General features: G+C 50.8%; 3 protein-coding genes across 7 annotated transcripts; 1 reads left to right on the forward strand and 2 right to left on the reverse strand.

Moving 5' to 3' along the window:
- Positions 1-4,722: 4,722 nt before the first annotated feature.
- Positions 4,723-14,435, reverse strand: LOC106866597. 5 transcript variants are annotated; one of them, XM_024455198.1, is made up of 6 exons: positions 13,654-14,435; positions 13,272-13,577; positions 5,717-6,622; positions 5,008-5,630; positions 4,819-4,934; positions 4,723-4,748 (listed from the first exon to the last, which is right to left on the reverse strand). In XM_024455198.1, the coding sequence occupies exons 3-4, from the start codon at positions 6,615-6,617 to the stop codon at positions 5,617-5,619; spliced, it is 915 nt and encodes a 304-aa protein (XP_024310966.1). In that variant the 5' UTR covers positions 6,618-6,622; positions 13,272-13,577; positions 13,654-14,435; the 3' UTR covers positions 4,723-4,748; positions 4,819-4,934; positions 5,008-5,616. The 5 variants fall into 5 exon arrangements, 1 of the variants encoding a protein (XP_024310966.1); XR_002960462.1 differs by lacking the exons at positions 4,723-4,748; positions 4,819-4,934; positions 5,008-5,630; positions 5,717-6,622 and adding an exon at positions 11,848-13,164 and having other exon boundaries at positions 13,272-13,334; positions 13,654-14,418; XR_001407435.2 differs by lacking the exons at positions 4,723-4,748; positions 4,819-4,934; positions 5,008-5,630; positions 5,717-6,622 and adding an exon at positions 11,848-13,172 and having other exon boundaries at positions 13,272-13,334; positions 13,654-14,418.
- A 777-nt stretch (positions 14,436-15,212) lies between these two features.
- On the reverse strand, positions 15,213-15,662 carry LOC100834228. Its single transcript, XM_003576080.1, has one exon. The coding sequence runs from the start codon at positions 15,660-15,662 to the stop codon at positions 15,213-15,215; it is 450 nt and encodes a 149-aa protein (XP_003576128.1).
- Positions 15,663-17,836: 2,174 nt separating this feature from the next.
- On the forward strand, positions 17,837-23,958 carry LOC100825551 (methyl-CpG-binding domain-containing protein 11). Its single transcript, XM_003577619.4, has 3 exons — positions 17,837-18,065; positions 22,428-22,569; positions 22,682-23,958. Exons 1-3 carry the CDS (start codon positions 17,967-17,969, stop codon positions 23,500-23,502), a joined length of 1,062 nt encoding a protein of 353 aa, XP_003577667.1. The 5' UTR covers positions 17,837-17,966; the 3' UTR covers positions 23,503-23,958.
- Positions 23,959-27,446: the final 3,488 nt, after the last annotated feature.

The raw sequence follows: 27,446 nt of genomic DNA on the forward strand, positions 1-27,446 counted from the left end.
CGCTTCGACGTGGTGGACATGGAAGCCTCCTTTAATGCCATCCTCGGGAGGACGATGCTAAATCGTCTCTGCGCCGCCGTTCACCACAACTTCTTGTGTATGAAGATCCCGGGTCCGAAAGACATGATAACGGTCCGTGGCGAGCAATCTTCCGATAGGAAGACCCTCTACCGCCATGAGACCAAGTGTGCCGAAAAGGGAGAATCATCCAAGAGTATCAATATGCTTTCGAATGCAGGAGCATCCGCGACCGAGCGCCCGGAGCGCTACATCCCTAAGCCCCTCCCCGAAGGAGAACTCAAGGAAGTACGCGTCTCCCGAGAAGACGCCACGTGCACAGTGAAGATCGGAGCCGACCTCCCGATTGAACTTGAGGAAGAACTCGTCGACCTACTTCGCAAGAATTCCGATCTCTTCGCTTGGTCACCTTCCGACATGGGAGGAGTCCCGCGCGATGTCATGGAGCATCGCCTCACCGTAAGGCCCGACAAAGCTCCCGTAAAGCAAAAACTTCAGAAACTCTCCACCGAGCGATGCGAGGTCATCAAGCAAGAGATCGCCAAACTTTCGACGCCAGGCTAATCCGAGAAGTTTGGCACCCCGAATGGTTAGCCAATCCTGTCTTGGTGAAGATGGCCAACGGCAAGTGGTGAATGTGTGTCGACTTTACTGACCTGAACAAGGCGTGTCCCAAGGACGACTACCCGCTCCCTCGGATCGACCAACTGGTCGACTCCACGGCGGGATGCGAGAGGTTAAGTTTCTTGGACGCCTATTGAGGATACCACCAAGTCCACATGGCCAAAGAAGACGAAGAAAAAACCAGCTTCATCACTCCCATCGGCACCTTCTGCTATCGCAGGATGCCTTTTGGTTTGAGGAACGCCGCCGCAACTTTCCAACGCCTCGTCAGCCTCATCCTCAAGGAACAATTGGGGAGGAACGCCGAAGTATACGTTGATGACGCCGTCATCAAAAGTCACGGCGAGAACCACCTTCCCACTCAAGGAAGTCTTCGGCAACAAGGAGGCCACCGGAAGAATCGCCAAATGGGCAACGGATTTGGCACCTTTCTCGTTGGAACTCACGGCGAGAACGGCCATAAAATCCAAAGTCCTAGCTGACTTCGTGGCCGAGTGGCACGCTCCACCAGCCTCGCCCGAAGAAATCACATCCAAGACCGAGCCCCCCGAACCGCATTGGATAATGAGGTTTGACGGCTCTAAGCGCCTCGACGGTGCGGGGGCTGGAGTTATACTCATCAGTCCCGAAGGCAAAATCTTGGAGTACGCCGCTCATCTTGACTTCAATGTCACCAACAATATGACAGAATACGAGGCGCTGCTCCTCGGACTTCGGCTGGCCAAAGCCATGAGAGTCCGACGCCTCCTCATCCAAGGAGACTTCCAACTGGTGATAAACCAAATGGACAAGTCATATCAATGCCTTGATGAAAGGATGAAGAAATACATCGAAGAAGTTCGCAAGATGGAACGGTATTTCCTGGGCATGGAGGCGCGGCGCATTCCGCGAGGAGAAAATCACCTGGCTGACAGGTTAGCCCGAACGGCCGGTTCCAAAGAACCGCTGCCACCCGGTGCATTCTTCGAAGTAATTCGCACCCCATCCATAAAGGAAGAAGCCGACACCCTTGACGAAGCTCCAAAGACCAGCATGGTCATCAACGCTCCACCCTCTTGGATGACACCGATTATCCGCGCCTTGAAAGGCGAGGTGGACGAAGAAGCAGAAGGCCCAAGCGCCAAAACTCTGCTCGCAAAAGCAAAGATGTACGTCCTCCTCGACGGCATCCTATACAAAAAAGGAGCGGCCGCATTGCTTAAGTGTATAACTCCTAACCGGGGAGCCGAGCTCCTCTTGGAAATCCATTCAGGAATATGCGGCCACCATCTTGCGCCAAGGGTCACCGCGGCAAAAGCCTTACGTCAGGGATTCTATTTGCCCACCATGGTGCAAGACGCAATCACCATATTGCGGAAATGCGAAGCTTGCCAGAAAATGGCTAAGTCAATCCATGCGCCCGTGACTTCCCTCAAGAATAACCCGATAACATGGCCATTTGCACGCTGGGGAATGGACCTCCTCGGGCCTTTCCCCGCATGCAACGGGCGCTGCAAGTACCTCGTGGTGACGATTGATTACTTGTCCAAATGGATAGAAGCAGCGCCGTTCGGCAAGATTACGTCACAGGCCGTTCAAAAAAATTTCTGGGAAAATATCATACGCCGATATGGCATCCCACGAGAGCTAACCATGGACAATGACAAACAGTTCGACTGTGCGGAATTCATCAAATTCTGCAAATGCCTTGAGATCAAGCTGCACTTCGCATCCGTAGCTCACCCCAAAAGCAACGGGGCATGTGAAAGGGCAAATGGATTAATCCTCCAAGGACTCCGCCGAAGGGTAGAGCACACGGTTAGCAAAGCAAGAGGAGCATGGGGAGATGAACTTGCTAGCGTGGTTTGGGGCATACGCACCTCTGTAAGCCGTTCCACGGGCCGAACACCATTCTCTTTGGTGTATGGAGCCGAAGCAGTTCTTTCCGCCGAGATTGAGTTCCGCTTGCCTCGGGTCGAAAGGCTCCAAGAAGCCACCCCAATGGCCTTCATCGAAAACGAAGAGCATCACAAGACGGCCGTCGATCTTGTGGAAGAAGCTCGTGACAAAGCCCTCATGAGGCACGCCATCTATGAGCAAAGTGCCGCACGCTTCTACAACACAAGGGTGCGGGAACGAGCGTTCTCCCAAGGAGATCTCGTACTTAAAAAGAATGTCGACCCAAAGCTCCAGCGCAAACTCGACCCTAAATGGGAAGGATCATACCGCATCGCCACAGTATTGGGAAATGGTGCATACCACCTCGAGAACATGAAAGGGCAAAATCTTGTCCATGCCTGGAACGGCGACAAGCTCCGGCGTTTCTACGCCTAAGGAGGACCTTCAAGGGCAATCCTTGCCGCTCCCAAAAAAAGATCATCAGCGCCCAACCGGCCTCTTTCCTACGAAACTTCGAGGGATCATAAGCGCCGACGAGGCCGCGTCTACATGAGGCTTGTAAGTGCCCATCGGGCCATACCTTAAGACAAGGAAGCAAGGATAAATAAAGCAAGTCCTTGAGGAAAAATTAAGAGTGACACGAGACACTCACACGACTCATCGTCGTAAAAGAGCCGCTGCCCCTGTGCCGCTCACCGAGGAACGTGAAAAGGCCTCTGTTGGCCCGAGCATCTTCTAAAAATGTCCACGGACATAGGTCGCTACTAGCGACTTGTTCCTTGGTGGATCCTAACGTGCCTCGAGGCCATCCGCCAAGTAGAACCAAGTCCCCTGAGGACCGGAAGCTCCTTAAAACGCATTTAAGGGAAACCGTAAATAAGCGAGTTATGCATGAGCTTACTTACCTTGGAGAACCATGCTACCCGTGTGCGAGACGTCGCATGCGGACCTGCATGATAGTAACCGGGTTAAGGCTCCATAATAATCGCGGGAAAGCATAGCTTCCTGAAGTCCGAAGAGGAAAAATTCCGCATGAAATTTCCCGAACGGCAGGTCAAAATGTCCGGATCACTACCGGCGTATCGATAGCGACCCTCACAAGGGAACTAGGACCCATGGCTCGTAACCATGGCCTAAGGCACTGAAGCCAAGTCGTATCCCAACGGCGACAGCAATTGATGACACAAAAGTGTAATCATAGCGAACGATCGCGAGCTGTATAAACTGAGGAAATATAGTACTTCACAAGAAGGAAATATAGTACTCCGAGAAATACATGCTGAGCTAAGTTAACATTTCCGATAATGTCGACTACATGGTGAAGCATGAAACATAACAAAAAAGCTGCCTTACAACCTCTACGACTAAAAGCCTAAACATGCTGACCATGAGGCTAAGTCAAGTGGGGATATACAGCGTCGCATAAGTAAGCAGTTGAGGTACATCACCACCTCCGAGGGCAACGAGGCTCATGCCTCGTCGTCACCCTCGTGAAGAGAGGGTTCAAGGCAACGCACGAAGCGTCGAGCCCGCGCACGAAGAGGAGCACCCTGGTCCGCCAGAAACTTCTTCAGCCCGTGAGACATCTCACCCTCAAGCCCGCTCATCCCGGCACCGCCGTCCAGGACTGCCGCAACCGCCGACGAAACAAGTCGAGCACCCGTACTCAGGAGGCACTTCTTCACGGTAGGCTCAATGAGCTCCACCTGGGAAGTAAGAACCCTGCTCGCCTCATCCACCGTGCGACACGAAGGAAGGTCTGGCTGGGAAACGCTCCTCAAGCAAATCATTGTCTCCCGAATCTCGGTGGCCTGAGCAAGCAAAAGCGAAACCACCTCGGGACAACGATCCGAAGGAGGGCGAGCACAAGAAGCGAGCATCGGGACATCACTCGCTGTAGCCAACTCCACCTTGAGGGAAGCAGCCTCCGCTCGGGCGTGCTCCCTATCAAGGTTGGCCACCACCAAGTCCTCCTCGACTCGACGAGTCTTCGCGAGCTCGTCCGCCTGGCACTCCTCAGCAAGCCGAGCCCTGATCTCCATGGCCGCGAGCTCCGCCGAAACGCGGGAAAGCTCGGCCTCAACGGCCTCGTGTCGCACCCTCTCCGAAGCGAACTCGCTCAAGGCAAGGGTAAACTTGGACATCTCCACGTCCAAAGCAGCAGAAAGCGCCCCCACCTGAGTCTTGAGGGCAGGAAGGGCGCCCACGGCCTCGACCAAACCCCTCACCTACAAAGAAGATGGAGTTAGCCCGAGAGCAAAACCGAAGGATCGAGGGAGGCATGTCACGGACACTCACCAGCTCCAGTGTCACGAGAGGGTCTTTCACCCCGTCCTCGGTCATCGGAAGCTCTCCGTCCCTCGCTTGAGTCGGGGGCTCGCCCTCGGGAACCTCGGGAGCCGCGACCCTCGCACCTGAAAGCAAACCAAGGAAACCGTGTCAGAATCTTCAAGGACGGTCGACACCGCCAAAGAGAAAGGCACTCACCCGAGGTAGGAGCATCCTCCTCGGGACGCTCGCGACCGATGCAAAACACTGGGGCGCCGCACTGCTGGCACCGGTCGACAACTCCGCCACCGAGTCGCTCCGCAGCCGACGCCCTGTCCCGCGAGTGAAAGCCTCAACCTCGTGGCTCGAAGGAGGAAGCATGTGCTCAAGTCCAATCTTCCCCTTCATGTGCAGGTCCAAGGTCACCCTCAAAGGGGACCTCGACTCACCCACGACGGGATCCGCCGAATCCGTCGGGGCGTAGTCGTAAGAAGGAGAAGGAGTCAGAGGAGCCTTCCTCTTGCATCCGCTCGACGGACGAGGTACCTTGGAGACTGGCGCAACAGGCACCGCCGGGCCCAGCACCGCCGTTCCGGTCTTCACCTTGGACCCTACCATCAGCATCGACGGTGTCGCCAAGCAGGAGTAGCGATCACCCACTCGAAGGTGGCGCCCGAACTTCAGATCCTGTCGCATTGGCACCATCTTCCCGAAGCATTTCGCGATGATGTTGTGACATCCCCCGCCGCTGATCTTGGTCTCGTAGCCATGATGCTCCGGCCCGCCATACGGACCTATCAGCTGCAAAGCCCACAACACCATCCTCTCCTAGGAAAACGTCGCTGAAAAGAGACAAGCCAAAGTTGTTAAGTACCACCGCAAGGGAAAAACAACCAAGGCCCGAAAGGAAAAAAGAAGCGACACTCACATGTGGTGACGGCTTGTGGAGGATGGAAAGCCTGAGGAATCCCAAGCTCGGATCTCGGACGACTCCTCATCATGAAATGCCCCGCCATCACCATCTCCTCTATGAGGTCACGAAAGCTCCTCTCAGCAGACACTTCCTTGATCTTGGTCACCTTCCAAAGGTCGGTCGACCGAAGCTCGCCAGGGTGAGGCACCTCCTTGAGGCCTCCAGCCCCCGAGTATCGAGGAAGATCACCCGAGTGTCGAAGTCGCGTCTTCGAAGCCCGAAGGAATAACCACTGGGACCCCCACTTGTCAAACAGCTTCACCGTGCTCCTTCCCGGCATGAGCAGAAAGTCGTCTTCAAAGCCGGGACGAAGCCTCAGGTTCACCGAACCAAAGGCGCTCAGGGAAAAGCCGTCGGGAGTAAGCGACTCCCTCACCTCCACGGTGAAATAGAACAGCAGCAGCTTCATCGAGGGCTCCTCGTGAAGCGCCGTCTCGCACAGCCAGCGGAACACGTTCAGCTTCACGATCGCCGAAGGGTGAAGCTGGGCCAGCTCGATGCCATACGTCTCCAAGAACTCCATCAGGAAGGGGTGTACGAGTACACACAAGCTGCCATGGAACCAAGCCGAAAACACCACGATGCACCCTAGACGCCGCTCGTGGTCAAGCTTGAACTCCTCCCCGTCAAGTAAGATACCATCCCCCTTGGGGAAAAATCCAGCCTCCTCCAGCTGGACAAGGTCCTCAGGGCTCGTCGAAGACGGGAGAAGGTAGTCATGGGCCCAACCGCCCTCCATCGGAGCCGGACGAAAGGCGACCTTCTTCTTCCTCGACGGTTGGTTCGCTGCACGCTCCGCCGCGGAGCCCTTGGACGGCCCCTTCTCGGTCAAGGGATCAGCGTCGGGACCCGTCATCTCACCTACGCAAACAAGGAATCGGCAACGGTTAGTAGGAGATGCGAGGAAATCACGAAGAGACTAGCAAGCAAAAAAAAACAAAGGGAAGCCGAGCTCCCCGGGCCGCTCAGCCCGTGCGAGTACAGGAAAAAGGCCAAGCCTCCTATCCATCGCCGGCCCACACGCAAAAAAAAGGGGGCAACAGGGGCCAAGCCCCGCAGGCCAGCGCCCTCGGCCTGCCCACGCGCGCGCAAGGGGAAGGAGGGGGAGCCCCGGCTCCGTAGGCCTCCAGCCCACTGCCCCCCCCGGCCCGCTCGCATCTGCAGGTTTAAAAAGAAGGAGAGAAGAAGAAAGGGAAGGGTGGGGAACTATCCCCCACGCCTGCCAGCTGCTCGGAGAAATGCCGCGCTCCCACGCGCGCACCCGCGCCTGCCCGCCCGTCGCGCCACGCGCGCCCGTGCCCTGCCATGCTCGCGCGCCCCATACGCGACTCTGACACCGCGCCAAGCCGACGGCGCGCTGCACGAATCAAACTTCACATCGCGCGCGCCCAAGCCATGACCACGCGCGCCCTCACGCATCCTGCCTGCGCCGTGTCACTCCGCGCGCGCGTGTCGCTACCCCGCACGTGCCCCAGCCGCACAACACCCACGCTCGCCAGCACACGTGCCACGCCAACCAGCTCCAAGCACGCCCCCGAGCACGCGGACGCACTGTCTCGACCTGCTCCAGCGCGCCCTGCGCGCGCCGGTCGCGCCGGATGCCCTGAAGCTCCGCCGCACTGAGAGTGCTCGACGAAATGCCCCAAGAACCTGTCAACGACCATGGAGGGTAAAACGGGCATGGGATTGCCCCTCTCACCTCCACACAAGTAGGGAAAGCTCGGCCGGCGGCGGCGGTCTCCCGGGAAGACTTGAAGGCACGACCTACACCTCGCTCCGAGCGGCCTTGCGCGTACGCCTCGTCCCCATAGAGCCTCGACGACGACAAGCTTCCTCGGTGGCCCCTTGGCGGCCAAGACGACCTCCATCGCGGCCAAGAAGCGGCTAATGCCCCTGCAAAACGTGCAAGAACACCAAGTCTCGAAGAAGTTTCGAGCGCCGCCGAACAAGGCTTCGGCGCCGGAAAAATCAAACAAGACCGGTGTAGGAGCTCCATCACGAGCTCTTGGCTCCATTTTATAGGCCGCGGGGGGCTTCTTCGCGTCCGGGCCGGCCAATGCCACCGCGACACATCGCCGTCCTCCCCACTGTCCAAGCATGGCGAAAATGGAAGGGAGACAAGCCGCCTTTTTCAAAAAGAAGAAAAGGAGGATGGGGAGAGCCCCCCCGCACGGTCCTGACCGGGACGTGAGCTCCCCCGTCATCCTTGGTGACGCCGGCGCTGCTCAAAAGGGGAAAAGGGTGGCCAGGCCGGCCCCCTCTTTTTCCTACCCGTACCGAGGTAGAAGATAACCGGGAGCCGTCCGATCTAGGGCTCCCGGCCACCCTCGGCCGTCCGATCACCCCCACTTAAGGTGAACCGGTATCAGGGCTCTGCTAGGCCTTGGCCCGTAAACGGCCCAAAAAGGTGAGCCTGCTAAAAAAAAGGGGGGGGGTGGGCGCGCCCGAGGGCGGCCCAACTCCCGGCCTAGTTCGCATCCGCGTGCGCACAGGGCCGGCCCGTTTGGCCCACGCGGCCGGAGGGATTTGACTTTTTTGAAGAAAAGCCTCGGGACACCGGTTTTCTCGCATAAAGGCCCCTAGGGTCCCGGTTTTTGCTAAAATACCCCCCAAAATCCGATTTTTCCCAAAGAAGGCCACCGAAGGCACGGAATCTCCCCGGAAACAACTCCAAGGCTCCTTTTTTGCAGGAACGCCACCAAAGTACCATTTCTTCTCGTAAACGGAAGATCTCGGGTGTCTCGAAGGTTGACCCGAGGGCATTCTCAATGACTCCGGCTCAAGGGGGCTACTGTTGTAGTAAAATAAAACCCTTATATGGGCCGGGCCGCAAATCCTACGTGGCAACAACCAAGTCAACATTTCGCAAACACGAGTCAAAACGTCTACGTGGCGCGGTCAATCATACATGGCGGAGGAAGACTAGTCACCAAGTCAGGCCCCTCATGCCATGGTCAAAGGGTCAAATGAGTTAGAATAGGGGGCAAGAAAGGTGAGAGGAGGGGGCCCTTGGTCCATGGTGGACCATGGACCAAGCCCTACTTTTCTCCCATGGTGCACACAAAAGCTATGGACCAAAGGAGCTACTTTTACCGTTTCGCCCCCACTTTTCTCTCTCCCTCAAGGGTAGCTATGGTTTTTTGTCATGAACCCCTAGGCTATAAATATCACCCATGGGGACATGTACCATTCACTCCCACTTGAATAAACTCAAGGGGAGAGGGTTAGAGAGCCTCTTTGAGAGGAGCTCTAGTTTCGGGATCTCGGGAAGCCTCGTTCGGCCCGAGCCCGAAGGAGAGGGAGTCGGGTTAGTGTCCTGAGGGTATCTCGACCTCGCTACTTGGGAAGCCTCGTTCGGCCCAAGTACAAGGCGGCCCCTTCCGACCTCTCGCTAAGTGTCTCGGGGAGCCTCGATCGACCCGAACGCTTTGGCTAACGACCCCCTCGAAGCCTCTCCTAACATAGGACTAAGTCTTACCCGCAGGGTCGACCGAACCTATTAAAAAAATATCGACGTGTCAACTTGTCCAAGTGTACGGCGACCTTCGCTATAAGGCCGGCGTACACGCCCTACTTTTATACTCGCACTTGTGCCATCGAGCTTTGGCACCCCTTACTGTGAGATCAAGATAGGCGATCAGAGGGAGGGTGAATGATTGCGTGGAAGCAAATTAAAACTTTTTCCGAAAGTTCAAACCCTAAATCACCTTTCTGTCCGTGATAGTAAACAGCCGTAACTTTTGATTGGATGAACCAAAAAATACGTATGAGTATGCAAAAGAAAGGTATTGAAATTATCTAACCAAGGCAACAAGAATCAGCTCAATTGGACTTACCAATCAAAAGATATGATCAAATCAGTAACAGCTGACAGAAAGTTACGAAAATTAATCTATAATCGATTTCGAGGAATAACAAGAAAGATGAAGTAATCGCGATCTTCCTTGATCTCGTGGTAAACCTGCAGAAAAGTATTATGAACTCGTGATAAACCTGCAGCAAAGTGTTAGAAAGATCTAGTACGAAGAATCCACGAAGATCCGAGAAGAACAGAGATGACACCGCCAACGAATCTCTGTATTGCAACGATGTTGATCGATTACAAAAGATGCAATCATGCATCCAAGAACTCTCCAAGAATTGATCTAGATCCAAAGCTCTCTGAGTTCCCTCACATCCTTTTCTAAAACCCTAGCTAGGACGTCCTCTATTTATAAGGAAAAATTCGCGACCCTAAACCGAGTCCGAATCCAACACGAACTCCTCTGTCCCGGTCGGTAGTTTGCCCGTGGGGCCCGCATACGACCTCGGATTGAGATGACTCCAAAAGCAAAGTTGTTCGTCTCGACAACGCGCACAACTTTCATGTGGACCACTTTTCCATCCGACGCCATATTGATGACGCTACTGTTTAATCTTTAAACAGCTCTTATCCAGTCACGGCTGTATCTACATATCTTCACGTCGATGCCACTCCATGCCATCAACTCTTCTTGTGATGTCTTCAAAACTCGACCATCACATATCGAATATCTCCAATACCGTACATATCCGGTATAAACAACGTACGACAAACCGGTGCCCTCCTGGATCATCGTAACCTTCACTTCCATTGTTCCTTCGCACGAACATCCCGCATGACCTTGATCCTCGACCTTAGCTTCTCCCAAGCTTCGTCCCTCGATCCCGTCATCGACCATGTTCCTCTAGCTCTGGCAACACCTGAAAGCGAACACACAAATAACCAGTACGAGCACAAGTCCACGACTTGACTCCGGGTAAGTTCCACACAACTCACGCCATGTTTTCACATAAGAAACTAATGGATCAACACACCGCTAGCAAAGCACTAAGTCCAAACAGGATACATCTCATCACATAAGTATCCATATTACCCAAAGTATCCACATCAATGTTTCATCTAAAACACTTGCCAATGTTACACATCACCTATGATTTCACACTTACCCTAATTGTTGTCGAGAACAACAACAGTACTCATCCACGGATTTTGTGAGCTGTTGCAATTTATTGTACATACCTCTCTTGTAATGCTCAGGAACAAAGCGATGTCGCATGAGGTCTTTCATACCTCTCCACGACGTTGGGCGAATACGCATACGAAGAATCTGATTCCACCAAATCAGCACATAACCGGTGAATTCAATTGCAGCAAGTTGAAGTCTCCGCTTTCACTGTAATGATAGGATGCAAAAATCTGATCCATGCGCATCTCCCACTCCAAATAATCTTCCGGTCCACGATCACCCGAGAACGGAGGTATGGACAATTTGATATGCCCAAAACCACCATCATCATGTTGAACGCGAACAACATGACCAACCTGATCACGACCATGTGTTGTCCACGAAGAGCGCCTGCAGGACGAGCAACAAACGGATGTTGTTTGGGTGCATCATAGTCAAGCTCTCCATCAGCAGCGTAGCCCACTAGGTGACGATTTTGCTGGTCAGTAGGTCGGCGATGAACCACGTCCTGAGGTTGTGCACGGGCAGGAGCATCGCCCAATGCATCTATCCGGGTAGCTAACTGCGCAATTTGTTCCGTCAGCGCGGCATGACTCCGACGAATAAAATCGCAAGTGCTATCAAAACCAGCCCAAGACATTGGGAGCCAAATCTTCTGCAAAAACAGGCAGTGCGAGTTCTTGGGGCTCATCGGCGGCAGCCACAAAATTTTCCCCAGTCTTCGACGTCACCATCACGGCAAACAAAGAGTTGGGCAGGCACAGAGAACCTCGCTCGCACCAAGGAAGGACGGCAGGAGAGTCGTGCGCGTACCGGCCGAGGGAGGACGGTAGAGGATCTCCAAAGGTAGATCGGTTATAAAGATGCAGCCATGGAAAATTCGCAGAAGGTGAATCGGACGAGAACTCCCAGGCAGGATCGAACGAGGACTCCCAGGCGGAATCGGACGCGGACTCCTAGTAGATGATTCTCAGCAGAGAATCGCCGTGAGAAACCCGACGAATCTGATACCAAGATGATAAGGATCAACGTGATCCAAAAGGGTTTTAGGCACAATCTTTCACGGCGATCGACAAACAAGCAGATCAGCAACCGAGCGAAATCAATCTGAAGTAATCCATATCAAATCCCTTCAATTCCTCACGTTGGAACTGATTAGAATCAACTCCACCGCAGGGCATAACATCAGATCTTCAAGATCAGCAAGCAAACACGACGATATGCGCCCCCAAACATTGAGACTTTTCTGATCTATTGTTAATCTCGAAAATTCAACTCCCTTTACAACGACGGCTACCAAAAACCCTTTATAGGGCGACTCTAACCCTAATCGGGTGGGACAGGCCCCACACCACAACTACAGCCCAAAAGGCTGACTCAAAGTGGTTTTGGACAGGCCCAAAAAGCATCAAGTGAAAAACAAAGGAAAACAAACTCTAAACCGGAGTACACTTCAAAACCGGTGGTGTTCTGAAATTGGGCTTCACCTCCTCCTTTGTAGGAACGTCAACACAAAAAGATCCAAACTTCAGAATATATGGAATTGGTGAAATAGCAGGGGTAATCGATATCCTCCCCTCATCAACCTGCCGCACGAGCACGTTGCGGTCAGCACCTTGTAACAGCGGCACCTCCCGAAGTCGCCGCCTGATCCACGACGTCTTCAACAGCCACTTTGTCAGCCCGATCAACACGGCCAGTCGATCCTTGCCAACTGCAGCCCATCGAACGGTCCAGGCCGTCTGCCTAAAGTGTCCGACACCACCGATCGGAGTTCCGATCGCCGTCATGCTCCACCTTGCGCTGAACCCGACGCCCGTCGAGCATTATCCTCGCACCTCCAATAAGATCTTCCGCATCCTCCAACCTCGCTCTGATACCACTTGTTACGAAAACCGGCGGATGCACGATCAACGATGACACAGGAGGCACGATATTTGTTAACGAGGTTCGGCCGAAGCCTACATCCCGGGGCATGACTACGGGCGCTCCTCCCCCCATAATACCGCAACACCAGCCACCCTGGGCGCCGGCACAAGCCCCCGGCTCCACATGCGAGCCTATTGCTATTATGTTGTCACATGGTCTCTTTGAACTAACCCGCGGTGCCTTTATATATTAGGTTCGGGTTACACGTGTTCGACTCCAACACCTAACCCTCCGCTAAATCCAAATCCAACTGTAACTCTACTCGTACACATATTCGACAAATATCTTAACAATCAAGAACAATTGCAAGTAAATTCTAATGGTACTTGCATAGAGAGTGAGAAAGCATAACAGAATTCTGGGAATGAGCATGGAGACCATTGGTACATGCATACATGAATTGGGTGACCATGAATGAAATCTTATGCAAACATCTGCAGCTCTTCAGCAAATCAAAGAAGAACAGCTACTGTCAAGAGCAAACATCTGCAGCTCTTCAGCAAATCAAAGAAGAACAACTGCTGTCAAGAGCAGTCTGGAAAAAGAACACGCAGTGAAACAAGAAACTAAGGTGGCGACAAATCAGAACTCACCAGAGTTTTCATTTTGCGAGTAAGATTTTTAGTTCTGTCAGGAGATCATTGTGCGACTACCTCCTTCAAGAAGAGAAAAAAACATGTGTTACACCAAAAACAGATCTTTGCACATAATGCAGCAGAAAGTTGTCACCACATTGTTTCTTCACAAAAGCATGCCTAGGTACAACACAACAGCTATTGGGCGCCAAAGCACTGCGTCTGGCAGGAGCTCGACTCTGCTGGCTACCTAACAAAAAAGTTTCTCATCTCATCTCATTCTTCAATTTTATTCTCTAATCTCTATGACATTCTGACATATCACTGTAACCAAATAATCACATGAAAATCGGAACATTGGATTAAAAATCACAGGAGGGACACGAAATCATACTCATACCTCCGTTGCCTTTTACTGGACCGAAGGCGGGTCGGGCGCGGCCGGATTTGGGAGTGAGTGGCGGCCAGGCGCGGAGGCTGGAGTGGCAGAACAGAGGGCTCAAGGCGGACAACAACGACGGCGGCGGTGCGCGGTCGGAAGCTAGCCGCGGGTGGCGCCGGTGGTGGGCGGCCGCGGAATCGAGCAGCGGCCCGCGGCTCAGTCGCGTCGGGAGGAGTCGGGCACGGCGCTGCAGTAGTCGTGGGCTCAGTGGCTCAGGCGCTTGAGGTTGCGTGGCGGCTGTGGAGGCCCGCCTGGGCTGCTGCGCACGGCGGTTGGTGACGGCGGAGGACGCGCCTGGGCTGCTGCAGAGGGCGTGCGTTTGGAGCTGGGGCTGCGAAGGGCTCGCGGCTGGGGATACGGAGGGCGCGTGGATGGGGCACTGGAGGGCCGCGAGCGATGACGGTGGATGAGAGCAGCATCCACAGACGCGAAACCGAGCGGCGGCGGCGGGCCTGAGCGGACGTGTAATGCCCCGTTGCCGCGGTAAATCACCGGACGTGAGGAAGATAAACAAAGCTTTGTGGTTAAGCTAAGAACCTGAATTGGGGAAGAAGAAAAGCAAGAACAGAGAGAAGAAGATTCACGCCAAGTTTCATCATACACGAGTAACACGATTCAGAGTTTACAGCTGGTTATAACAACCCAGCACTCAGACCCACACACGCACTCCCTTCACGAAGACGTACTCTGGCTTCCCGTCTTCCTCTGTTTACCTATCGGAGTTGGTTGGCCTTATTGAATTGGACGTGCTAGCATTTGAACCAATAGCCAGAGCTTACGGAAAGAGGATAGACAATTTATTTCAAAACACGTCCTACCTCTTTGTCTTTCTTTTTTTGCTATTTTGAAGTTTGTTTGAGGAACCGTAAATATTTATTTAAAATGATCAGTAGCCGAATTTGAGACCTTTCGCTCTGATACCATATTAAATTGCACGCGCTAGCTATCTGAACCAAAAGACCGAGCTTATGGAAAAAGATAGACAATTTACTTCAACGGTTCTTGTGTGACACATCCTGGAGGTCCTGGAGGTGTTACAGGACGACGACGCACCTGGAAGTCCGCGAGGAGGCCATGAGGCGGCGGTGCTCCTCGACCTCCCGGCGGCACGAAATTGTGGCGCGGGGCACAAATGATTATTTGGGCGGTAGACGGCGGCGCCATGGGAATGGGGGCGGCGGCCTCGAAGACATCGATTCAGTCGGGGATGGGACTGGGGCTGGGGCTCGGTCGAGGGCCTACGTACGGAGACGCCGGAGAGAAAGATCAGAGAGGGGAGCGAGATGAGGAGGGAAGAGATCAAGCTGGGAACGCGGCCTTTTGTTTTTGGCATACATCGCGTGGGAACGCGGACGGAAGTAATCAGGCTTGCACGAAGGCGCCCAGGAAGGACGAAAACGCATTACCGAATGACAGATACATGTAACAAGTCATGAGAAACAAATGCCACAAGAATCAAGAGGCCATGACCATCCTACACATATTTGCTGCTTTACTTTGGAACGCCGGGGCCTCGATCAGCTGTAGTTGCAGCGTGGGCTCACGGCGAAGATGTCAGCCGGGAACGGTTGCGATATCACGCCTGCTTTGAATTTCAGCCGGTCGCCGCTCCGTTCAACGCTATTAATGCCTTCCCATTTGAACGCGAGGTTGACGCTCACCCCGTCCAGCCCGTCAATCAGCATGGACTTGATGTTCCCGTGTATTCTGCTCTTGTACCGGAGCGTAAAGACGTAGCCATCGATCACGCAGTCGCCTGGGAGGGACACCGAGAAGGAGCCGTCTGCGTTGAGGACGTATGATTGAACACCCTGCGGGAGGATGCCCGGCGGGAAGCCGTACTTCCCCAGCATCTCGTATGCCGTTGGACTTGGAGCGGTGGAGTTGCTCGTGGTGGGAGGAGTGGCAGAAGAGGCCACTACGGCGGAGACGGCTATGAGGAGGAGGAAGAGCTGGTTCTTGGCCATTGCTACGTTGCTAGATTGTGATACCTTGTCCCAAGTATGGGAGGGATGATTGAGGTACGGACAGAGTTTCTAGCCTCATATATAGTGGAGACAGTTAAGTTGTAGTTAAGTGTACCATTAATATATATGGCAGTTAATTAAAGCATTTACAGAGAACCCATGTTTGACTTCGTGGTTGTCCGAATGATCATATATGTTATCTATTATGTAGTATGGAAATTGATTAATACTCTTCATTTTTTTGGAGATTAATACTACTCCCTAAGTATACACTTGTTTCGGGACGGATGGAGTCTTCATATTGGACACATGTGTATTTTGTTAGAAACCGTGTGAAGGTCTAACAAGGTTGCTATTTGTAAAAAAGAGGGACCAGAATGAACACTGCAAAAATTATTTTATTTTGTACTTGTGACGACGATAAAGCAAAATATATGGATTCTGGAAATAATTGAATAATGGGAACAATTAACTACCATTAAATTTTGCCTAAACTATTGTGTCCAGGTAAACTCCTATTTGAACAACGCTTATCTGTTCATCATGTATCTATATGAAACTTTTTATGGCCTTAATTAGTGGTCAAAGATAGGTACCAATTGCATCACCGGGATTGCTCAAGGTGTACTTCGACCCGCTCAGACGGCCTTTAGGCATGGGTGGGTGTGGGGTTCTATCCATCAACTTCATCAAGAAAAAAAAAACATGTGGTGTTCTAATTAAAATTGATTTTGAAGAAGCTTATGATAAAGTCAAGTGGCCTTTTTTCAGGAAGCGTTGCAGATGAAAGGTTTCGACCCTAGGTAGGTGGTGCGAGTGGATCGCCCAATTTGCGCAAGGGGGTACTGTCAGGGTAAAAATGATGTGTGGCGACCCGAACCCGGTAAGGTTCGAATCTCTATGTTTACAGTGCTATCCCTGGATCATAGCTAGCACACACAGTAACAAATGATAATCAAAATAAACATATGCCATCTTTATTAATCAATCAATAGATCCAGAGTTTAATTACAACTTTGCACAACAGAGTGGTGGCTCACATTACAGCAGAAGCAAATAAAAACAACACTAAACTTGGGCTTCATCAACGCCACGGGGCTTGTTGAGTGTAGGCCTCGTGATCCTATCATCGTCACTTCTTATCTGCACATGATATGTAGCAGTTGAGTACATGGAATGTACTCGCAAGTTGCCAAGGAGATATAACAGATATATATGCACGGATATGTCAAAGGAAGGCTGATGGTTATTTTGCATAAAGCCAATTTTGTTTCGCAAACATTTTCAAAAGCTCTTATTTTCAAAAGAATTTCTTAAGTGAAATAATTTCCATACGGTACATCCCCATGTCAAAATACGAGCAAAACTGACTCCATAGCCAATCACTGGATAGAGGCTTAGGCTTTTTGGGCAACCGCTAGTCAGAGCCAATCACTGGATGACGTAACATGCCAAAACATTTTTGAAAACATTTTGAAAATAGAGGAGATTCTCCATCAGATTCAGTCTTCAGTCGCTCAGATTGCTCATGACCGGGAGCACGACTAATCGATTAGATTTCACTCTGCGGGGCTGTGCGCGGGCAGGCGGCGGCGACCGGAGAAGCGGCCCGGGGTTAGGGCCTGGCGGCTCAGCCACCATGTAGATCGGGAAGAGGTTTGCGCAGGGAGAGGAACATGCAGAGAGGAAGAATAAGGAGAAGAGAAGGCCCGTCAGAGAGGGACAGGGAAGGCCACGTCAGGGAAAGAAAAAGAGTCAACTTGCCTTGTTATGCTCTAAACCGCTCTAAATGTGCCAGGTCATCTGCAAAACCACTCTGTGGTGTGATTTATCTGGTTTTGTGGAAATTAGACGGTTTTCGACTTTAGGGGGTTATGCGTCCCCGGAGATACATTTGGGTGTGAAATATGGACTTCTGTCGAAGATTAAATAGGGTTGAAACGGGCCAAAATTGGAAAAATAATGGGCCAAACTGTTGGGCTGGTCCAGATTTTTGGGAATTAGTGGGCCAAATATAGGAAAAAAAACAAAAAGAAAAAATAATCGGGTGGTGCCGGGCCGGCCCGGGTGCCTGAGGTCGAGGCCCAGGCTCGGCACAGGCCGTGCCTCGCGGCCCGATTAATTCCGTGCAAGCACGGCCCGTTGGCCACCTATTAGTCTTATCTCCGAGCACACGCACACAGCACACTGCACACCAACACCAACACCAACACGAAGCGTCGAGAACGGAGAGCGCGTGACACTGACAGCGAGAGCGGGACGGGGCAGCGAGAGAGCTAGGGATAACCCACACCCACCAACACCATGGCGACGCCCGGCGAGCAGCAGCAGGCGCCGGCCGCGGCGGCGGCGGAGGAGGTCGTGTCCGTCGAGATGCCCGCGCCCGACGGGTGGACCAAGAAGGTACGGGGGTGATGACGACCTGCTGTCTCCCTGCCTGTTCGCTCGCTCGACCGACCTGCGCTCTGCTCTGCTTCGTTTCGCGTCCGATTCGGGGGCTCCAGGGGTGGAATTCGCGGGGCTTGCGGGTCCTGGGAAGCGGAATTCGACTTCCCCGGACGCGAATTCTAGGGCTTCGGCGGTGCTGGTTTGGCGTCCGAGAGCTTGCGTTTCGAGTTTGGGGGTCTAGGGTTTGCGAGGCTGACCGCCGCGATTCAGCTGGGGTTCGTGGCCTCGTGGGGTTCCGGTGCTCGATTTGAGCTGGGACGAGCTCGGCCACGAGTGTTCGAGCTCTCTGCTCCGGCTGGAGCGCGCGGCCTCACTCTACTCGATGGGGTAGGTGTGCTTGGTGAGCTGCGCCCCGTGCCCGGTCCGTACGGTGGTGATTCGGAGCTGGGGCGCTCGATTTGGATTCGGGACTTCTAGAGATTATCGGGGGAGAGCTGAGCCGGGGAGAAATTCCTAAATCTGGCCGCCAAGTGTCGCTGTTCACTTGCTTTGTTTGCTCGCTGTACTGTCTTTGCTGCTTACATGGTATTCGTACCCAATCTATTAATTCAAATTAGGATGATGATTCTGCTGAGTAGTTGTGCTCTTCTACTGAGGCTGGAATGGGGAATCTCCTTCAGCGCTTGGAGCTATGGCAATCACTGCTAATAGGGGCTTTAGCCTACCCATTTCTAGTTGAATGTTGATTTCTTTATGATAGGTTACCGGTTCCAGTGTTCTGTTTGGGCTTGAAATGCTTCATCTATTACTTCAGATTAGCGGTTGATGTTACTTGAGTTGCAGTGTGTTTGTAGTGAAGCTGGAATGGGGAATCTCCTGCAGCTTCGAGCTATGACGATAGCTGGTAACAGGGGCTTTAGCCTGCCCATTTCTAGTTGGATGTTGATTAATTGATGATAGGTTTACTGGTTCCAGTGCTTTCTTCTGTGCGCATCAGATTAGCGGTCGATGCTACTTGAGTAGCAGTGTGTTTGTAGTGAAGCTGGAATGGGGAATCTCCTGCAGCCTGGAGCTTTGGTAATCAGCCAGTCAATGATACTAGAGCTTTAGCCCCTGATTTCTATTTGGATGTTCAGTTGTTCATCATTAGATGGTGGATTAGTTTCCAATGCTTTGATTTTTTCTGACAAGTAATGGTTCAACAATTACTTTAGATTCAGGTGGTTAACATTGCTTTAGTAGTAGTGTATGTGTAGAGAAGCTGGGATGGAGAATGTTCTGCAGCTTTGAGATGTTCATTTGCTGGTAATAGTTGTCCTACCCATTTCCAGTTTGATGTTGATTATTAGATGATATGTGCTTAGTGAATCTGGTCATATCTTGGTCCATGGGTTTGGTTTAGTTTCATATTACTGTGATTAATGCCAGTTTTGCTAGAACAAGTGCTTGTCGAGCTGACTCAAACTAGAAATGAAAGCTTGATGCAACAGAACAGGGTGCTGCCAAACTGATATGGGCTCCTATTAAGTGTTTAGAGGATTTGAAAATGATCCATGTGCTCAGATGTAGTATCGCATGAATGCCCACCTGAAAATCTCAAATGTTCAAGCTTTGAGTTTAGGGGTCTGCTATTTGTTCATTATCGGATGTGTTTATGGTCGTTTCAGTATCCTTTTTCAACTGGATAACAGAAAAGTGCCAAACAACCTTATTAGCGTAGGAATTACCTGTTCTGTGTAGTCTAACATGGTTATTTTTTATTCCTAGCTAGAGACTGATGGTGCTTCATAAGATTTACTGTCAGTGTTTTGCATTATTGGTTGTTGGCATGCGCTTTTCATGCTATTAATAGCTGCAATATCTGGTTTCTCTATTGGCGGGAAGCATTGAATAGCTCAGGCAGTTGATATAGCTTGTCGTCTAGCGTGTGGATAAAGTTCAATGTTGGAATCATGTAAAAAGTGGTTTGGAGCTGGAAATAGTTGTTGTGGATTGTACCTTTAATGTCTTACGTTGCCACATTAAAATGACTGTTAAGAGGTGACGTTCTAATTCTTTGTTGGTTACCTAATTTTTTCGTTTTGGTTGTTAACTGTTTGCATGCTTGTCGTTCTGTTGGTCACATAGCAACGGGACGCGTGGTGTTACTAAATCGGCCACCAGGTTGGCTCTTGTTTGTTGTGTAAATTTTTGTTGTTGTTCAAACAAATGGATAATGTTTCCTAATACCAATAGATATTATTATCAAGTGTCTTGCATTATTTTGTACACATTTCCATTTTTTGTTGGTTTTGTAGCTTTCTGTATGTTTAGTAAAACATTGTTTCCATATATATAATGTGATGTTCAAAATTAACTACATATTTGTTGATGGCATTGCATCTGAAGTGGGTGATAAGGGTTTGAAAACACACTATAACCCTCCTTTGCAGTTTGCTAAGGCATTCAGATTCTCCGTTATAAGGCCATCATTTTATTTTTGCTGATAACCTTCTAGTCAACTAATTTTGCTAGGTAGATACCCAAATAAGATGTATCACTTCTGTTAAGCTGTGAGATAACTGCTTTTTCCTGTTCATTTTCTGTAAGCACTCTGAAAATCAATCTACTAGTAATTAGAAGTTTACCTGGTGACACTTTATCTCTGCTATGCTAGTAATTAGAAGTTTATCTGGTGACACTTTATCTCTGCTAAGCTGTCCATAAGTTTCATACGAATATTCATATGACATCTATCTCTTTATTTTTTTCCTTTCTGAACGTGAGTGGATTGAAATTGGTTTCTGGCTAATTATGTATCCAAATTCCAGTTACTTTTTTTTTGCGACGAAAGAATTATAATATTGGATAATAGCTGGGTACATCAACACGTTACAAGCACTCTGGATTACACAAATATCCAGAAACTGATTTTCATCTAAAAGTTTTTTTTTTGGCACTGCTGCACAGGAGGAGGGAGACGTGGGTTTAGAAGGTCAAGTAGTGCCTAGGTAAGATACCTTTCGATATCTAGGATCGATGATACAGAGGGATGGAGATATTGATGTAGACGTTAGCCATAGAATCAAAGCAGGGTGGATGAAGTGGCGCCAAGCTTCTGGCATTATCTGTGACAAGAGGGTACCCCAAAAGCTAAAAGGCAAGTTTTATAGAACGGCGATTAGACCCGCTATGCTGTATGGAGCAGAATGCTAGTCTACAAAGAGACATGTTCAACAACTGAGTGTTGCAGAAATGTGTATGTTGCGCTGGATTTGTGGTCACACAAGAATGGACCGAGTGTGGAATGATGATATTTGTGATCGTCTAGGGGTAGCACCTATCGAAGAAAAGCTTGTCCAACATCGGTTGAGGTGGTTTGGCCATGTCCAAAGGAGACCTTCAGAGGCACCAGTGCATTGTGGAGTTCTAAATCAAGATAATAATGTGAGGAGGCAGAGGAAAACCGAAGTTGACATGGGGGGAGGCAATAAAAAGAGATTTGAAAGAATGGGATATACCTAGAGATCTTTGTCTGAATAGGAGCGCTTGGAAAACGGCTATCGACGTGCCTGAACCGTGACTGAGGGTGCTTGTTTGGGTTTCAACTCTAGCCTACCCCAACTTGCTTGGGACTGACAGGCTTGGTTGTTGTTGTTGTGAGTCACATTGACTGTAGTGCAAAAATAATCTAACTATCTTTCTGCTTCTTAGGATCTCTAAAAGGCCTCCTTTGAGGCTAGGTTCTGCCTGTTTTCGAGTTCTATTCCTGTCAGGGCAGTAGCTAGTACTTGGCACAGTTAGCATACTTCCAGTCTAGTTCATGTGAGAGGAGGATGGCACTGATTATGGTGGTGAAAACCAAGAATGTAATGTGAAGCTAAAACTCTTAATACTATCTCTGTAATAGTGTGACAGTCTAGTTCTTCTTTGTTGATTGTCATGCATACCTAGCAGTAAATTGGCAAGCATGCATTCGACTGTCTCCAAGCATGCTGTCTTTTACTGACCCCCTGTGTCCTAGCTGTTCTTGTGCTTCGCAATATTTACATCAGTAAAGTTTTCCGCGTGGTGTTAATGACTACCTGGTGGTGGAGCCAGCAGTTCTTTTCAGTTAGTGGTGCCTCTGCTTTTCAATATGTAATCCTCTGGATGATAGATGAACATCCAAACATTGGATGCTATCGAGGCTAGCACTGTTCCACAAAACATTGTTCTGCTGGTAGCATGTTCATGTGTTCCCTTAACTTTTTCTAATCTTTCAAAGGAACGGTTCTCTTTTTCTTTTTGCAAGGAATCAAAGAGCTGTTAGTAGGCACTCATTTCTTTCATTAGTTAATGTGTATTTTATGGGAATATCTGATTGCATGAACTAATATACTTTCTTTTTCAATGTAGTTTACTCCCCAGAGTGGGGGAAGATCTGAGGTTATTTTTGTTTCACCAACTGGTGAGGAAATTAAGAACAAGAGGCAACTAAGCCAATACCTGAAGGCACACCCTGGAGGCCCTGCTGCTTCAGAGTTTGATTGGGGAAGTGGTAGATACCTTTGACTGCCACTCCTTGTTATTTCTTTAAATCTCTGGTTCTAATAGAAATGTGGATGGCTTTAGAAATCTTGTCTTCTCCATCTAAAATGCTTTGCAAACAGGTTATACCCCAAGGCGTTCTGCTCGCATTAGCGAGAAAGTCAAGGTATTTGATAGCCCAGAGGGCGAGAAGATCCCAAAACGCAGCAGAAACTCAAGTGGTAGGAAGGGTAGGCCGGGGAAGAAGGAAGCCACTGAAACTGAAGAAGCCAAAGATGCTGAAACTGGCAAGGAGGCAGAGGAGGTCCCTAGTGAAGATGCTGCAAAGGAGACTGATGTGGAGATGAAGCCTGCTGAAGAGGCGAAGGAAGGTCCTGCTGAAACTGAAGATACTGAGAAGGCTGCAGACAAGGCTAATGACGCTCCTGCTCCAGCACCAATGGAAGAAGATAAGAAAGAAACTGCGAAACCAGCTGAATCTGCTGTAGCTCCTGCGCCAACAGAGGAGAAGAAAGAAGATGCCAAGCCAGCTGAGCCTAAAGCTGTAGCACCAGCTCCAGTAAGCAACCCAGCTGAGCCTGCTGCTGTTCCTGCTCCAGTGCCTGAGACCAAACCAGACGCCGAGCCTGCTGCTGTTGCTGCTCCAGCGCCTGAGACCAAACCAGACACCGAGCCTGCTGCTGTTGCTGCTCCAGCACCTGAAACCAAACCAGATGCCGAGCCTGCTGCTGTTGCTGCTCCAGCGCCTGAAACCAAATCAGATGCTGCTGCTACTGATCCAGCTCCTGGAACCAAGGCAGATGCTGCTGCCGCAGATCCAGCACCTGGAGCCAAGGCAGACGCTGCTGCTCCAGTAGAGAACTCTGCCGACAAAGGTGGAAGCCAGGAGAGCCAGCCCGTGCACAACGGGCAGCTGCCGCACTCAACGGTGAAGTGCATCTGAAGCCGGAAACCGGAAGCCTGAACCCCTTCCGGCACCCGTGTATCTCATTTAGGAACAAATATTTGCATTTGCATTCGCATTGTAATCAGTTAAAAAAGTCGATGGATCGGTAAGCATGTTAATTAGTCAGTCTGACGCTGCTGGGTGACAGGTCGGTAATTAGGCTCTGCATTTTAGCTTGTTCTGTATGGCTGGTGTCGCCGCCCTACATGTATCCACCATATCTTCTTGGTTGTACTGTACCTAACTCTGCGTAAGCATATTAATCTTAGGCCATGTATACTCCGCTGTAATGTCTGTATCTGTCTGTGCTTTGTGTATTGTGAAACTTGCATAACTAGTTGCATGTTATGAAAATAAAGACTGGCTGGGTATGTATGGATGCGGGATAGTGTACCGCACCAATAAACCCAGCCACGAACAGCAGGGAACCTGATGCTATTTGTTGATGTGATATTTCTGCTGAATTCGTGTGGTTGGAATGTGTTTCTCAACTTTCTTCCTTCCATTCCAATCTTTCTATATGCTGTATGCAATGCTTCTACTTTACATCTTGTACCCCGGAATTCGCTGAGGTAAAAGATCAGGACGGCGGGGGCGGTTTGCTGCTGGCGGCGACCGGCAGACGGGGCACGTCGGGTGCAACTGCAGCCAGCGGTCGACGCAGCGCTGGTGGAAGGCGTGCGCGCACTGGGGCAGCACCCGGAGCACGTCCCTGGTGGCTGCCACCGCCTCCTCGTCGCCGTACACCACTTTGGGCAGCGCCCGGAGCAGCCCGGCCTCGACGTGCTCCACGCCGCCCACGAAGACGGCGGCGACCGTGCGGGCCAACGACGACCTCCGGCGCGCGGGCGGCGGCGAAGGCGGCCTCCAGCTCCACCATCCGCGACGTCGAGTGAGTGAGCGCTTGGCTGATGACTGGCTGCCCGGCGATGATGCTCCGCGTTGCGTGCGATGCGAGTGTGTGCGTGTTGTGGGGTGACGGAGCTAGGGAGGTGGCGCTGCTCAGTGGGTTGCTTGTGGGGATGGGGTGGGTCGCATGGCCTGGCAATGGCAGTGGCAGCCTAGGAGAAGCCTAGCGAGGCTGATGGCACCCGGCGACAGTGACCTCGTGAAGTGACACAGAATCTAGACCACCGCCATCATACAGCTTCTCTTTGGGCCTACGCTGTCTTGTTACCTTTTGTACAGCATTGTAAATCTGGAGTTTGCCAGCCCCACCGGCCTAAGTGTACCCGGTGGGGTGTTATTGTTTCCTTCAAAATAAGCATCCCAAATGCCACGGGACCGAGAAACGGGCAATCTTATCTTTCTGTCGCGGCAGGTTTCGCGTCTTCCGATCCGATCGGTCTGACCGTACCCGAGGCTCAACCACTGTGGTTTTCTTCCAAATAAGCATCCAAACAATGTCACGGAGCAAAAAAAAAAACAGACACCCTCTGGACGTGGCAAGATTTCTACCGCGGCCCCCGATACGACCGGCCTGACCGAACCCGAGGAACCAAAAAAAAAAACTAGGCCGTTGCGTGGGGACAACAGGAAAGACAACAAACAACAAAGAAAGGCGACGGAAGAACCTGTGTCGCCATCGGAACACCATGCGAGAGGGTAAACACCCCACGCACCTCACCTCCGGCACCGACGCGGCAGACGCCGTCTCGCCGCCAACCCGGTCCAAACACAGAATCCCCACGTACGTCACGCTTTGCCGCCACCCAAAGCGACAACCACCGGCGCAGACCACGTCCGGGTGCAATGAGGCCCTTCGGAAGCCAATGAAAACAGCCCACCACGGGCCGCAAGCGCATAGACGCGACCACAGAAAACCTGCGAAGAAATACCCTTGACGGCGACGAGACCAACGAATCGACAACCTTGCACGAAGCTCCCAAACGCCATCCTCCGAGACGTCGCCGCGCAGACACCATCCCTGAAACCTCCAGAAAACATCCTCCCAAGCGACAGGGCCAATGACGGGCAGAGAACCCTGAACGGAGATCAAAAATACGAACCTCCGACTCGCCACCGATGCCAGCCCTAGGCGGAAAGCACAGAACCCACGGCGCTGCCGACCCGAAGGACAACTTCCAAACAACACGTCGGCGGCAGTGCACAGTTGGCAGCACCGAGAGAAGGAAATGACCGCCACGGTGGCGTGCCGTCACCGACGGCCCGCCATCCAGCGGCAACCCCGCGGGCAAAAAGAGGCAGCCCAACACGGCAGACGCCGGATGCGCCTGCATGCAAACTCGACTGAAGGAAAACCTTGACGTCACAAACGAACTCAAGCGAACCAACACGCGTGGACGCAGAGGAGCCAAGAAACGACGGAGAACCGTCTCGCAACACGCTCAGAAACAATACCTCCACACCCCTACTATATAGACGGGAAACATGATCCCCAGTGGCACAGCCGCTGACAGCGGGCCACCCCGAAAAACCGGCACTGTTGAGAAAACGCAGTTTCCGTGGGCACCTACTGATGTAGCGCGCTGTGAGTGCGAGAAATCCTTCCCCTTTCGGATTGAGAGTTATGATCAAATGGCTAGGTTACCTGACGTCCCGCGTCCGGGGCAAACTTGGGTTATAATTAAATCAGAGCCGTTTATCTACGGAATGGAAGGCTAGAAAGTTTTTTTTGGTGCGATTTTCTAGGAGGTCTGTCTTTTTTCTGATTGATCCGTCATGTACGTTTAATATATAATAGATGAGGATGATCAGCTGGAGTGTCAATCCTCCAATATGCTGATGTTATTTTTTATGGAGCATGATTTAGAGAAGGGAACAAACAAGAAGTTGATCCTATGTATCTTTGAGCAGCTTTCAGGCCTTAAAATTATTTTTCATCAAAGTTAGATATTCTGTTTTTGTCGGGCTGAAGAGAAAGAGTCGGATTATAGACAGATTTTGGGTTGTGAATCTGGAAACCTCTCGTTTTGCTAACTGTTGAGGACCGGTTTGAGAAAAAACTAAGATGTTGGAAGGGCAAGTTACTCTCATATGAAGAATGACTTATTCTAATCAATTATGTGCTCTCGAGCATGCCTATGTTTATGTTATCTTTTCTTGAGATACCCGTCGTGTTTCCTCAACGATTGGATTTCTGTGGATCCAGTTTATGTTGGCAATCCGATGACCACAAGAGGAAATATCGTCTTACCAAATGAAACGTTGTCTGTCGTCATAAAGACCAGGACGGACCGGGTATCGAACTGCTCGACCTCAAGAATATTTGCTTAGCAAATGGTACCAAAGCTACTTAACTGGGAGTGGTCGTGCCAGCAACTCCTTCGTAATAAGTATCTTCATTCCAACACGCTCACAAACTAAGATACGACCAATTGACTCTACTTTTTGGAAGGGCCAAATGTGTGTTAAAGATGAGTTCTTCAACAAAGACACTTTCATTCTAGGGGATGGTCGAGGTACCCAATTTTGGGAAGATATTTGGCAAGGAGATAGTCCGATAGCGATTCAATACGCATCATTATTTACAATCCTGTAATGAAAAGATGTCTTTCTTGCAAATGTTGTATTGACAGTACCTATGAACATTTCGCAATTCTAATCGATCATATGTTCTTCGTTGCTTGTCATCCATCCTTCTGGTGATAGAATTCTGTTTTATTTGTTTCCGCTCCGTTTTTTGCCCCACTTAGTTTAGACGTCATATCTATGACTTGATCCTATCTAGCTAAGACAATTTAGGAAATTATTTGCGATAAGCTTTCCAAATTGTGTGTGATGACTTATGCTCTTGTACTTGTATAATGTCACAAAACAACTTATGTCCTCTTTTTATTGCATCGGTACTTTTATCATAACAATAAATTGAAACAACAACATGCATGTAACAAGTCATGAGAAACAAATGCCACACGAATCAAGAAGCCACGACCATCCTACATATATTGCTGCTTTACTTTTGAACGTCTGGGCCTCGA

This window comes from Brachypodium distachyon, chromosome 4 (genome assembly GCF_000005505.3).
Source record: "Brachypodium distachyon strain Bd21 chromosome 4, Brachypodium_distachyon_v3.0, whole genome shotgun sequence".
NCBI classification, from domain to species: Eukaryota; Viridiplantae; Streptophyta; class Magnoliopsida; order Poales; family Poaceae; genus Brachypodium; species Brachypodium distachyon.